This window comes from Aplidium turbinatum, chromosome 1 (assembly GCF_918807975.1).
Source record: "Aplidium turbinatum chromosome 1, kaAplTurb1.1, whole genome shotgun sequence".
In the NCBI taxonomy this organism is placed as follows: Eukaryota; Metazoa; Chordata; class Ascidiacea; order Aplousobranchia; family Polyclinidae; genus Aplidium; species Aplidium turbinatum.
This window is the reverse complement of record NC_137472.1, coordinates 42296301-42310187: the sequence shown is the minus strand read 5'-3', so window position 1 is coordinate 42310187 and position 13887 is coordinate 42296301. Positions and strand designations below refer to the sequence as shown.

The window sequence follows — 13887 nt, the reverse complement described above, 5'->3', positions numbered from 1 at the left end:
GGCCGAGTGGTTAGCGCGTTGGGCTCGCAGTCGAGAGCCTGCATGTTCGACTCCAACCACCCGCACTTGCTGTTGTTTCTCTGGGCAAGAAACTTAACGATAATTGCCTATACCTAGTGATCGATTTCGAGTAATGGGTAGTACCAAATTGAAGTCATAAGTAAAGTAGACAACCGGAAAACAGACATTGCCGTCGGCTGCAGCGTGGGTCAGGTGTATGTCGGAAGGCGTACACCGATGCATAGCGCTCAAGTCCGCTTTCCCGCAATGCAGGATAAAGATAAACAAACAAACAAACAAACAAACTAAGAAAACTGTAATTTTCTTCAAATGCATATTAGTTGATTAAATTATTTTCCTGACGAGGGCGCTCCGTAGCCTCTTATGACAAAACTATTCAAATTTTCTATTGTTGGTTTCACAGTTTGAAAAGCGTTAACCTACTCAGCCCAATTGCTTTTGCTACAACATTATTGTATGAAACCGACGTTTATCATTTTTGTTAATTGTATTTGTTAGTAATACATATTTACCAAAAAGGCTGTCCTAGTTCGAATACTTGACTAATCGAGCATCAGTTTCTTGACGATTTTTTCAAAAACTGTGTCTACTACTTTGACTATCCATTTGAGCTTGCGTCAGTCTTGTGAAATCCATTTGCAGAAATGAGGTGTGGGTCAGTTTCAAAATGTAATGATGAAGTGGTTATCACTGACTTTCTTGCACTCCTTCTAGAAGAAATGTCGCACTTTGATACGGAAGCATTTCCTCGAACTATGCCGTGAGAATTATTGAGTGTTGCGAAATTCTATCGATACGTCGAGCGATAGCGGTCGAATGTAACCATGTCAGAATAATCTCACACGGTGAAAGCTTTTTCAACACTCGAGGAAGTCATGCTCTGAAAATGGCAGAGAAGGTGGTTTTCAAAGCTCGAAGTAGCCTACTTTTACTTCGAGCTATAGGTTACTATAGTAGGCTAAGCTTATCATTATGTTTTTAATTTTATTTAACTCCACTTCATAATAATCCTTCCAGGTATAAACCACCTCCTTGCTTTTTTCAAGCTTTTGACCATCACTTCGTAGCCTACTTCAAGTTCGACTTTGCAAAAGAATTTTCGAAATATTTCGTTTTATGTGGATTGAAATCGAAACAATTTGGTAGCTTATTTAAGCATAAGCTCTGGCTAAACTTTTAGCAAGAAAAACATTTCGGTATCTCGGTATAAGTTTTTGTTTACAATAAAAACGGTATTCTTTGTTAAAAAAAATTCTATAGCTTTGTTTGTCCTCTCTATTAGCTCAGTGGTTAAGAACCCGACTCAAGATCACGCGGCTCTGGCTCTTGGGGTGTGCGCTTGAGCAACGTATTCTAAGGACTGCTCTTCATTCCCCGCAACACTTCAACAATTGGGAACTTCACTAGCTGCCAAACTCGGTATCCAGCCATGAGTCAAGAGCTCTACAAGTATGCGAAACTACCAGGAATGGAATAACCTATCAAGGCTTTGTCGGTCCGAGGATAACGATTTGAAAACCAACTGCAGTGATAAATGTCAATGAGCACAAAGCCACTTCTAAATTATTTAAGTTTAAAATAAGCTCTTTAAACGGCGGCTTATAAACAGGCTAATTAACTTTGAGGTCACAGTTTTTCAAATGTCTTCACAGTTTTTCAACGTTCTTTCAATTGCTTAGGCCTAACATAGCTAGGTTGTACAGCAGGCAGTCCTTGATTATATGGTCTGCGCTTCCCCGTACTCACAGGTAGCACTCTCTGCCAAGCCTCAACATACCTGCACCAAACACTTGAGAACGGTTAGCCTACGCCTTGGTGCAAAAAGTCTGGTGAGACCATGACCCAACTGGTTCTCCGAGAAGGTTGTAGATTATTAGTTACAAATGCCTATTGTTTGTTATTAGTTAAGCAAACTAGCCGCACCACAAATACAGGCATTTGGAAGAACGGGATTTCCAACTAGACCGCGTTACATTCAGATAAGTGTGTAAACACCTTGCAACATTCAAACTTTTTTCGCAGGCAAACTACATTCTTTTAGACTTTATATTATTTATCAATTCAAGTATTTTCTTATTTTCTCTCATAAAGAACTTCACGATGTGAACTACTAAAATAAATAATCAAAAGACCACGTTTGTTAAATTTCAACAAATACACCAATCGAAAATAGGTTTAATTGAAGAATACGTTGCTATAGTCTATAAGAATCTGAACTTTGCACTAAAAATCTCAATTATGGACAGCACGTGTAACTCTATGAGCTCAAAGAGTCAACAACATACAAATCGAAAAGTGGAGTATCACGAACGCAAGATAGTGAACAGGTCTAGCTGGAAAAAAAACTCTTTTTCACATTTATTCAACGTCTGCAAACATTGAATCAAGGTGAAAAAGAGTGATTTTGCGTCACAGCGAACAAAAATTGCTAATTTTACTAGGTTTTAACGTTCAGCGATGTCACAAGCGACGTTCACGTGTTACAACTGCGATGTCATTGCTTCGAATAGACGCGGAAAATGGGATTGATCCGTGGCCTACGAAAATAGATGGCCTGGACAACGTGCACAAGCCTTCAAAACTGACGGCTGACTCCCAAGTTTGTGAAAAAGAAAAAACGTCTCCCAAGGGAGGTTTTTCTTGCGATCGTTGAGTCACATTCTAGAATTGATAAAATTTGTTTTTCTATTACGTCGTTTCAACATCGGTCGACATTGAAACGATATAAAATAGAAAGCTTTGCTAGCTAGAGCCTGCTGGGTGCAGTGAAGTGCAGCTTTTTACTGAATTCACTAGTATTAACAGAAGCTCAAAGATGCATGTAGCCTACAGAAGTAGAGTTGAAATGATAAAGAATACCTGTAATGTGTTGGTATCTGGAAGCAGGATTTATGATTTAGAGGTTATTTTGTAGTCTTGAGAAGGTTTACAAGGAACTAGTACGCTAGTTGTTTTAGAGTAGGAAGGGTTATCATAATATGCACTCAGGTAGTGGCAATGAAATTATTTGGAAAGCCCTAGTTGGCCAGATATTTTTATATTGTACAATCACTATTTGTAGCCTACCGAAAGTGTGTTAAGTGTCCTGATTATTCTTGAAAAGTTTTTAGCTGAACACAGTAAAAACTTAAGTGAGGTAGTAAAGTAACAAAGAAGACTTGTAATTAAATTAAGGCAATTCAGTGTCTGTTTAAGGATAGCATCAAGTAAACTTTATATGATAGGCCTGCATCAGTGTAGCCCTTTTTGCTAATAGACAAGTATTTTTACAGATTACCCAATAAATAATGCCTCTTAAATGCTGTGTGCCTCACTGCAATTCAAATTATGATTCTTCCGAGATCAAAGTATCTGTGTATAAATTTCCAAAAGATGGTGTAGAGAAACAAAAGTGGAAAGATAGCATTCCAAGAGCCAAGTGGGTTGTAACTAAACATAGTGCAGTTTGTGTTCGTCACTGGCCTGAAGATGAACCATTTTCTCCACACTATGGAAAACTGCGGCCGACAAATCCTCCTTCGCTATTTCCTGACATTCCAACAAGTTGTGTTCCCACGCCTCCAACAAAAAAAAAGGAAAACTTTAGCTTCTAGTGAAAAGCGAGGTATTATTCCTGATGAAATTGGTGAGTTTGTAAAGCAAGATACTTTACTTTTGGATGATTTGTGCAATGTTTTGAGTAATGAAAATGTCGTAGTTTACAAAACAGAAAATTATACTGCAATCCAATCAAAAATTATGAAAGCTGGAATGCCATTATTTGCACTGAAATTACATGAAGACTACACATTTGCTGCTTATCACAATGGGTCCCCATGTTCCATTGCACCTTTGTTACATAATCGGATATCAAAAATAAAGACAAAATCAGCTTTATTCGCAGCCATTACTTTTCTTGCAAATAAAGAAGAAGACAGACATACAAGTGTAATCTTGCAGCAGTTGAATGTGATGGGTAAAACAAGAGTTGATCAGACTATTTATTCATCTGAAATGATATGCCGGGCATTTGAATATTTTGCACTAAGTCGTTGTCTGTATGATCGTTTACGTGCCGATTACAAACTTCCAAGCATAAAGACTTTAACTCGCATCACCTCAAAAATTCGTTCTGTTTATGATTTGACTTTTATGAACAATGTACTCTCGCAACTAGATATTTCAAAAAGAAAATGTGTCATTGAGGTGTATGTAAAAACGGCTCTTCTTTACCAAGGCGGCTTCCTGTTTGGTCGAGCAGTAAATCATCCTGACAAATTAGCTAGTACTGTTTTGTCCTTCATGGTTAAGAGCCTTTATGGAGAGGTCCTGAATTTTTGGCAAGGATTCTTCCTGTTGCCAAATTAAATGCACAGTTTCAGTACACACAATGTACTCCGCTAATTGATGCTGTGAGTGCTGTTGAAAATGGAAATGTTCTTGCAGTTATTGTTGACGGAAATCGGGTAAACCAAAATTTTTTTTCAATGTTCGACACGGTAGATAACAAACCATGGTTAACCACTACAGGTCTTTATTTATTATATGACTTTGTCCATTTACTCAAGTGTATACAAAACAACTGGATAACTGAAAAAATTAGAGAGCTAAAGTTTGTTCACAAAGAACACACATATGTTGCAAAATGGGCATATTTGATCCAGCTCTACAAACTCGAAGCTGAAAACCTTGTGAAACTGTCTCGCTTGACTGAAGCAGCAGTTTATCCCAAGCCAGTTGAACGTCAATCAGTTTCACTTTGCCTTAGAGTATTTTGTGACGAAACATTAACAGCACAAGACACATCCTTCACTCAACAGCAATGAATGTAAAGGAACTATACTTTTTATAGAAAAGATTTTGCAATTCTGGAAAGTGGTCAGCACAAAAGTGCCTGGACTTGATTTACGCAAAAGGGATAAGCTCCGAAAAGCCATAGTTTCTATTGATGACCCACAGCTTCAAGTGCTTCAAGAAACTGCTGCTTTGGCTGCTTTCATGAAGCCCACTGGTAAGCGAGTAAAGCAGCTAACTAGAGACACCAGCAAGGCACTACAACAAACATGCAATGGACTCGTCGATCTTGCGAAGTTTTTATTACAAACAGGCGCCAAATATGTCTTGCTAGGTTGGTTCACCACTGATGATTTGGAAAAATGCTTCTCAAAGCTTCGCCAAGGATCTGGGGGAGCTTATTTCATAACAGCAAAATCCGTCATTGAGAAAGTGAACATACAACGAGCAAAATTGACACTTCAGCTCGATATGGAAGTTGAAGGTATTGATGGACACCAGTGTCAATTCTGCGACAGAGAATTATCTGACGCCGAAAAGGAAATTATTGACAATATTATTTCACTTGAAGAATGTGTTACCACCAGTACAAACAATGCTATGATTTATATTGCTGGATATATTCAGCGAAAGATTCCAATATTAAATGATGATAACACTTATTATTATTTTGAGAAATATAAAGACTATTTTACCACCATTGATAGAGGTGCATTGACTGTCCCTGTTGACACCCTTGTCCAATGGTCTGTGTTTTGTATGATTTTTTTTTTCAAAGATTAACAGGGTCGTTCTGTAGGTCATTCTGTATAAACAATTTCATGTTAATTGCAAAACAGTACAAGTTCAGTGGTATAACAACGAAACATTCTCGGATATTGTCTAATATATTCATTAAAAACTATGCCTAAATGAATACCCCGAGCAGTTCAAAAGAAACTGAACTGAAAGTGATAAAGCTGGGATAGGAATACCTTAGGTTAGGTTTGAAAAGTATGATCAACCTCACTTTCCATTTTGAAAATATACTTTTATGTGTAGACAACAGTTGTACATCGGAGTTAACAGACTGTAATTATACACAATTAAACCATTCAAAAAGTTTGCTCTAATTATCCATTTTATGTATTTTTCAGTTTTCTTTTCGTTTGACATCTAATGTTATTGTTTACGCGTATGATTTGAAGACGCCCTTACTTAACACATTTAATCTGCAAGCCCTTTTTGGAGAATGCGCTTTCAAACAGTCGATTTTTTTTGCAATCTGTATGTAAGCATATTGATAATGTGATAATGATATCAGTAAAACTTCGGAAATACTAGTACATCTTAAGCATTCCATTCAATGTTTAAATTATTGAATTGTGTTTGCATGTTGCTTGATAAATGCTATGATATTTTTTTCCTCATATTAAAGCTGCTTGTGATCAGAAAAAACACTATTGTGCTTGAATAAACATTCTTGACGAATATCCAACCAAAGTACGCTTTTCATTATTTAACAGACTTCAGCCTTCAGTTCTGAAGGCTTGTGCACGGTGTCCAGGCCATCTATTTTCGTAGGCCACGGATTGATCGTTTCCACGATAGCAAAAGATTTTTAGATTGATTTAACGTTTGCACACGTTGAATCAATGTAAAAATGACGGGTTTTGTTGTCTGGGTTCATAATGAAAGCGCTGGATTCGGCAGTCGCAACCGGCACATTTCACCACGAGGTTTCAGCAAAATGCACCGAATGTAAAACCAATGTATGAAAAATTGGTTGGCAAAGCGACAGCAGCGTTTGAATAATTTTCACAGTTTGATCAACTTCTGCAAAATTGCAATGGTGACTACTTCAGTGCAAACGCAAATGAACGCATTTTGTGAAGAATCTCTGACGTAACAGCTTTAAATGAAGCCCAATGTAAATGCAACGTATACAACGGTTAAAATAAATGTAAAAGTTTACCACAATTGGTAAAAACCACGTATGACTAGTTGAATGCGCTCACGGAAATAAAAGCACAGAATAGAAACAGTTTCGCTGAACTCATAATTCTCTTTGAGGCTTGCTATGGAATCATCTTAGAAAGTGAACAATCCCACAAAACACAAGTCGTTCTTTAACATACATCGCTAGGCATAGAAAGGTTTGTTGAAAATCACACAAAAACGTACACTAACGTTGGAATGACGATCGGCTGGCTGAAGTAGTACAAGTGATAACATTCTGTTCCCTGTGAAAACATGATCTTGAAAGCAAAACAACGGAGCCAGCTGCAGCACAAGAAACTACTTAAAATAACTTCACAATAGAAGGATTGAAAGCTTCTGCTTGGAAGCTGAAGGTAGCGCAGCAAGCAACTACACCAGCAATCTAAACCGGGCATAATTTTTTTTTATATATTTAACGACAAACCGTTTATCTTTAACCGACAGTGACCAAGAATGTTGCTGTTGAGTAAACAGCTGGATGCTAAAGCTACTGGTGTTACGGTTGACTGAAGAATGGTGACTGACGAATGTATTTTTTTATTTTGTTTTTTCTTGTGATCTGTGCGAGTGCATTTAGTATTAAAGCATATTTTGAAATCCTATTTGAAGAGAAGTGCATTGTGGGGGAAAGAGTTAAGAGCCACTGAACTTAGACAGTTGAGAACAAGTATAAAGACAAAACTAATCAATCAAACTATTTCATGCACAACAGTTTCAGTCCATTACGTAAAAAAAAATCATCAAAACAATACAAATAGACAACACACTATGAACTATTTGACGAGAATTTATGTAAAGCGCTAGGTAAAAAAAAAGATCGGATTAGAGACGAACTTAGTGTGTGAGCATCAAAACCTGTAGTTTTGTCCACCTAATAGAGTTTTGCGGTGATACAATAGCGCGCTCTCGATGCTAGCATAACATGGCGTTGTTTCAGTATCTTCAAATCACCATCCGTTTGTCCCATTTTCAGTAGATGAGACCTGGCGTTTGTCCTCGCTAGCAGGGGTCCGCCAGATTTTTGCAGCCTTTTCGCCATGGTTCTCTCGTGTTGGGGTTGATTCTGTCCAGATTCTTTGTACCGTACTGATGTAGTTTCTCACCAACTCTAGCCATCTCTTTTTTGGTCTTGCAATTTTCTTTGCCTGGACAGAACTCTATTGTGCAATCAAATAAGTTAGATTTAGTACCGCGCGTATAAAGACGAGTGACAGTAAATTGACAAATTGTACAGTACACATTGAATATGGTTGTGTAATACGAGCATTTCTAGGGCAATTTCTACGCAACTAAAATACAAAGATAGGCGACAGTATTGTAAAGCACCAAAACCATCTACAAACATAATCTACCAAACAGCTACAGTAACAAGAGAGTTTAACATTGTCTCTTGTCCAGACACAAAATCGATACAAAAACAGCTTGAAAGTTTTCTGGCCGTCATACAACAAAGAAATCCAAAAGTAACTAACATTGTGTATCAAACGTGTGTGTATTAATTAACTGTAAAATGGAAAACAGTGATTCATTTTTAGAACAATAAAAAGCTGGTTGTTGACACTGCTTTGCTAGTGGTGAAATAAAACGGTATGCAGTGCGCAACAGCAATTCCCAAATGGCAAAAGTTTCTTTTTTGTATCGTTTCAACGCTAGGCGTAGCTTTTGCTAGCTGGTCATGGGCACGCAAAGTGTATAAAAATGTGATAAGTTAAAACATTTGTGTATGGTTTTCATGTAATTACATCTACGGGAGAGACACAGAATGACGCGCATTCACTGATTGCATATAACAGGAAGCCAAGAGAGACGTGCACGACTCAGCAATCAACGTCGAAAACTGAAATTAAATAGCAAAATGTCCATTAAATATTGAGGAAGAGCAGGTAAGATTGAGAGCGTCGTGTGTTTTACATAGCTTGGGATCATGCACGGATCACTCTGGCGCCATCAGCTGGTGAAACAACGTAGAATGTAGCAGTCCCCGAATATTTCGACTGTGAAACAAACGTACTGTTAACTTTCAATATATATGGCATTGAAAATTACAAATGCAATTTTTAGGAGTGTTAATTTTTAGTGACATAGAAGTATGAAGCAAAACTACTTCAAGCATGCTTCAAACTGATATATTCAAACAACTGTTTTTAAGTATTTTCAAATTCATTGACTTTACGATATTCCACTCGTAAAATTAACTGACTTCAGGCATAATTGGAAAGTGAGTGGACTTCAAATATATCTGCAAACATATAGTTGCTTGTGTCTGTTGCAATCAATTCTTACCTGCATATGACTGACGACATTGTTCACTTTGTCAGCATCGACCAACGAAACAGTGCACCCCCCAAAGCCACCCCCGGTCATGCGGCTCCCATACACTCCCTCACACTCAAGTGCGTAATCTACCAGTTCATCAAGCTCCTTGCAGCTCACTTCATAATCGTCTCTGCAACGTTTATACAACATCATATTCACGTCATCGTTCATATTCACGACAGTAAAAGGTGAAATATTAATGTATAGCAGTAGAAACATCCAATTTTTGTGTTTACTAAAGTTAACTGTAAACCAAATAGTTCAAAATGAAATCATCTATTAAAGAATGGGAAAGCCAAATTACTAATATTCTAGTATTACAGCATAACAGCCAGGTTGACATATAAAATACAAAAGTTTCCGACCTCAAAGAATTATGACTTTCCACCATGTATTTTCCAAACAACTTGTAGTCGCCATCCTTGAGAGCTGATGCTGCGTCGATGGTGCGTTGGATTTCTCCGATCACGTGACGAGCACGTCGGAAAACAACCTTGTCCATGTCCACCTGGTGCGCTGCAACAAAAACTCCTTTCGGTATCATCGGGAAATTAAAAATCACGTCGACTCCCGGATTTAAGCTGGGTTGTTGAAAAAACAAACTGGCCATCCCACTCTTATTAGTGCCACCTATCTTCTCATTCCCCGATGCTTGCAATCAAGTACGGGAAAGATCTTTTCTTTTTACTCTTTTGCAACTTTGCGTCATATTGACGACGTCACCCCATTACTACCCGACTTATCTTCACTGCGTTATGAAAGAAAGAGTACAATGGGTAGCGATTTTCGAATGTCTTTGGTATAACCCAACTTGAAATCCAAATTACTGTAGACCTGCCAGCACCGACAGCCATTGAGAGTTGTTGTTGTCTGGCACAACTAATCAAAAATTTACTGTCGCTAGATATTTATTCTGTATTGGCGAGGCAAAGCCGATGGCTAAAATGTTTTAGCGCACACTTTAGGCTACACACCTGTTGGCGCCTGTTACCGTTTTTAACCCAGGGCGCTTTAGTAGACTGCAAGGTAAATTTTTGCAAGCTATGATTCAAGGGTGTACTGTGTACAAGCTAAGACTTGCAAGACATGTTTTTGTTTGGCATGCTGCGATTTTATGTCAGATGGATACACACTACTTTGTTTTTTTATGATTTCTGTCGACTCACAAATAAGAAAAATATATATACAAACTTTTCGAGGTCATACACTACAACCAGGTCACCTAAGCCTTGTCAGCCACACAGCTCCATCTGACTGCTTTATCTCTTTTCACTGCGTTTCTTCGCACTTTAGCAAAGAAACAGTACTTGCAAATAACCCAAACAGCAAATCAACTGTTTTTTACATTGATTCAACGTCTGCAGACGTGAATTTGACGTTAAATTGCTGTAAAAAACGGTTGATTTGTTGTTTCTAAAGGACAAAATATACGTATACCTTTGAGGTCGCTGAGCGAAGCTTCACGAAGACTTTTCTTTTTCATAATTTCAGCTGCTCGGAAACAGTCTCGTCTTCTATTGGGATATTCACTTCCTGTCAAATGATGGCGGACGTTGCTGTTTGCGATCAACACACTGATGCTTGCATCCTTCAGCGGGATGAGAGTGGACTCCATGGAGCTAAACAATTTTACCAATTGAAAAAAAACTAGTTACCTCAACTGGAAAAATGAGATAAGCCAAGTCACATTAGTTGTATAAATAGATGATTTATTTTCAGCCTGTCTCACTGAAGCCGAGATGATGCAAATTATATGAACGTTAATGACATCTACTGAGCACTCTATTTTACAATAGCTACGTAATTCTATAGAAAGCTGAAGGACGTTTGACTGCAAATTGTGTGCTGCCAAAGACTGTCACCATGGGCATTGGGCAATCAAAATAACAAGTCGAACAAAAGTAATACTTGTCAGAACTCTAAGTAAGTCCCTAATGTACAAATGGTGGAAGACGACAGCAAAACTTCATAAATGTTTCGTGTACTTTTCTTTAATCGTACTTAGTAAGTAAACTTTTATCCATAACATTATTTCATCGACAACAGTATCTTCACCAACGAATCTTTAAACGTCATATATTCTATATAAAGGCCATGCACACATATGCAACATACCGACAATCTATAAGAAGAGCATGTCCTTCTTTTCCCATCACAGAAATGAACTGGTCCATTATCCCACAAGGCATTTTTGGAAATTTGTGCTCAGCTTCTTGGCAAGATAAGGCTTTAGTTCTAAGATCAGGAGCTGAAACTAACGGAACAAGGATAAAAGATCAGCGCAAAAATCATGCTTTAAAATTGCCTGGCAATGACAGCCTGGGGCAAAACAAAATATTTCCTGGGTGAGAATCACTGGAGATGCTCGCTTTTTTGTTGCAACATAATTGTGATCAACCATACAAGGTTGTTCGAAGAGGTGGGCATCTGCTACTTTAAAAGTACTGTATCTTGTTATTGCTACAATATGTCAAAAAAGCAAATAAACCTGAATGTAACTGGTAGCAAAATAACAATTAATGATTGAAGCAAATGTACCGCCTATCATAATAATGCCACTACCCACTACACAACAGCCAACACAGGTGAAAGAATGTCGCTGTTATAGTGTTAATGTAACCGCTATGGTGAAACAAATGTCACACTGCTCTAGCAACTAAAAAAACAGCGCTAAAAAAAGTAGAGTGCTACTGCCCATCTCTGGGGGTTGGCCTGCAATAATATATGCAACTATCATATGACAAATTTATTACCACTGTAATAAAGTACAATGCAATATGCACTGAAAGAATATAAACATAAAATACGATCGTATTATTAACTAGCTTAGCCTTACCTCCCACTAACTCCTCTAGGAAAGTGTACACAGCCACTTCTAATGATGCAGAACTGGATACTCCTCCACCAATTGGAACACTGCTTACTATAACTGCCTTAAAGCCCGGCACAGGTGCAACTAAACATTGTAAGACATCATGAAAACATGGACAAATAAACTGTAGTTTATTATTCAAATATTGAATGTATTTATTATACATTGAAGCTTTGTTGCATAGAAATTTGCATAGTTGAGTCAATCAATCAAGCTTATATATTCTCCATTCAGCAGACAAAACGAAAAGATCAGCCATATTAAAATCAACAACTAACAATTAATCATATGTTCTTGGGCGATGCAAAATTTATGAAATCAAAACCCGCAGTGGCTAAATAACACCACCAAATAATGCTAAAAATGTGGTTAAAAGAAAATACTGTGCTCACAATTTTCTTTTATCATAACCTTATTTGTGTGTGCAATAGTGCATCGCATGGATAATTTTTTTAACACAGAACATGTAATTCAACACTCCTGCCATGGCTTATTGTTATTGACTGAAATAGTATTATGGTATGTACTATAAGAACATAAACAGCAGCTTACGTTTAAAACATTGAATAACCCCTTTTACGTAGTTTGACCATGCAGGTTTGCCAGGTGTTAGTGGGCAGTCAGAAGTGGGAGAGTCAAAGGCAACAAGTTGAGGTTCCTTTACAACATCAGCCGCAGTATACACAGAAATTTCTGAAGACTTGTCATCACGACAACCAAGTACCACAGTGACTTGTGACAATGCCTTAAAATATAAGAATTTAAAATCATGAAATATGCATTCCTTATATATAACTGATTAAAGTGATTATTTCGTTATTTCATAACTGCAATGTCAGCAGTTTTAAAATTATATGTAACTTAAAAAGTCGCAACCTTTTTAATTATATACTATAATATATAATGTATCATATTATATATCATACAACCATAGCAAAGATAAATTTACAATTTTTTTCTAATTTATTCAACTTGCAAAAATAATGTAAAATAAACAAAGTTTAACAAATAACAAAACAATAAACACACTTTTTCATTGATTTGTGGATAAAAATTATTTCAATTTCAAATTAATCATTGCATTTAGCAGAAGTAGCATCAACAAAATTATCAACCATAAAAAAATAAACAGTGAATAATGAATGACTTCTTGTGAATTAAGTTTAATGAAACAAAAAAAAAACAATTGTAACGTTTTTAGTAAATATTTGTCAATGTCTATAATTTTACTTCTTAATCTTCTCGTTTTACAGTTCAACTCCTACAATGTAAGTCATTTTCCTTTTCTAAACAGTAACACAATAAACAACTGTAAGTCTTAAAGGTAAAACACATCATAAAATTATCAGCACACATCTACCATTCTACCAACCATTGGAAATACAAGGCCTTCATTGTAGTCAGTATGCTCTCCAATGAGGTTTACTCTTCCTGGAGCACAACCAATAATATTCGGCGTGTAACCAGGAAAGTTTTCATTGAATGCTGCCTTTGCTTTTCCCAACAGATGTTCTAGTTTAGCAGTTTCTTGAAGACCAGCCATACTTAAATAGACTTAAATTTGAAATTTTAAGTAAAAGATTGTATATAACATAAACTCTGCAACAACAGTTTAGTACAGGGGTGTCCAACCTTTTTGGCCAAAGGGCCACGTGTAGTTTACGAATGGTTGCGCGGGCCACTTGAGTATTTACTGCTAATTTGTAATCTTAAAATGACTGACCGATAATTTCTAATTAAAATCCTCACACCCAAATTCTAATCTTAGAAATATGTTTGTATAATACATTTTATGGGTTATATAAGAAGAGTGAAGTTGGTTTTAAAGTGGTTTAAGGTTTTTAGTTGAAAGCAAGCCAGTGCTCAGTAAAGCGTAAAAAATGTCAAATTGGCAATTGACCCTTCTGATGTTGCCGGAACAGCGG

The 13887-nt window shown here is 37.0% G+C and overlaps 1 protein-coding gene across 2 annotated transcripts; it reads right to left on the bottom strand.

Annotated features, from left to right (window-relative positions):
- Positions 1–2076: 2076 nt before the first annotated feature.
- LOC145780015 (galactokinase-like) lies at positions 2077–13570 on the bottom strand. Of its 2 annotated transcripts, none has more exons than XM_082591726.1 (8): positions 13335–13570; positions 12515–12707; positions 11927–12046; positions 11206–11344; positions 10528–10709; positions 9456–9606; positions 9058–9220; positions 2077–8784 (listed from the first exon to the last, which is right to left on the bottom strand). In XM_082591726.1, the coding sequence occupies exons 1-8, from the start codon at positions 13503–13505 to the stop codon at positions 8722–8724; spliced, it is 1182 nt and encodes a 393-aa protein (XP_082447852.1). In that variant the 5' UTR covers positions 13506–13570; the 3' UTR covers positions 2077–8721. The 2 variants fall into 2 exon arrangements, with proteins under 2 accessions (XP_082447852.1, XP_082447847.1); XM_082591721.1 differs by having other exon boundaries at positions 2077–8768.
- Positions 13571–13887: the final 317 nt, after the last annotated feature.

Bases quoted from the DNA above. Each gene is read 5' to 3' on its own strand.
- LOC145780015 (XM_082591721.1), bottom strand. From the start codon at position 13,505: ATGGCTGGTCTTCAAGAAACTGCTAAACTAGAACATCTGTTGGGAAAA. The intron at 11,345-11,926 runs GTAAGGCTAAGC...TTGTTCCGTTAG, and splicing joins CCTAGAGGAGTTAGTGGGAG to TTTCAGCTCCTGATCTTAGA. The intron at 9,607-10,527 runs GTATACGTATAT...TTTTTGTTGCAG, and splicing joins TTCGCTCAGCGACCTCAAAG to CGCACCAGGTGGACATGGAC.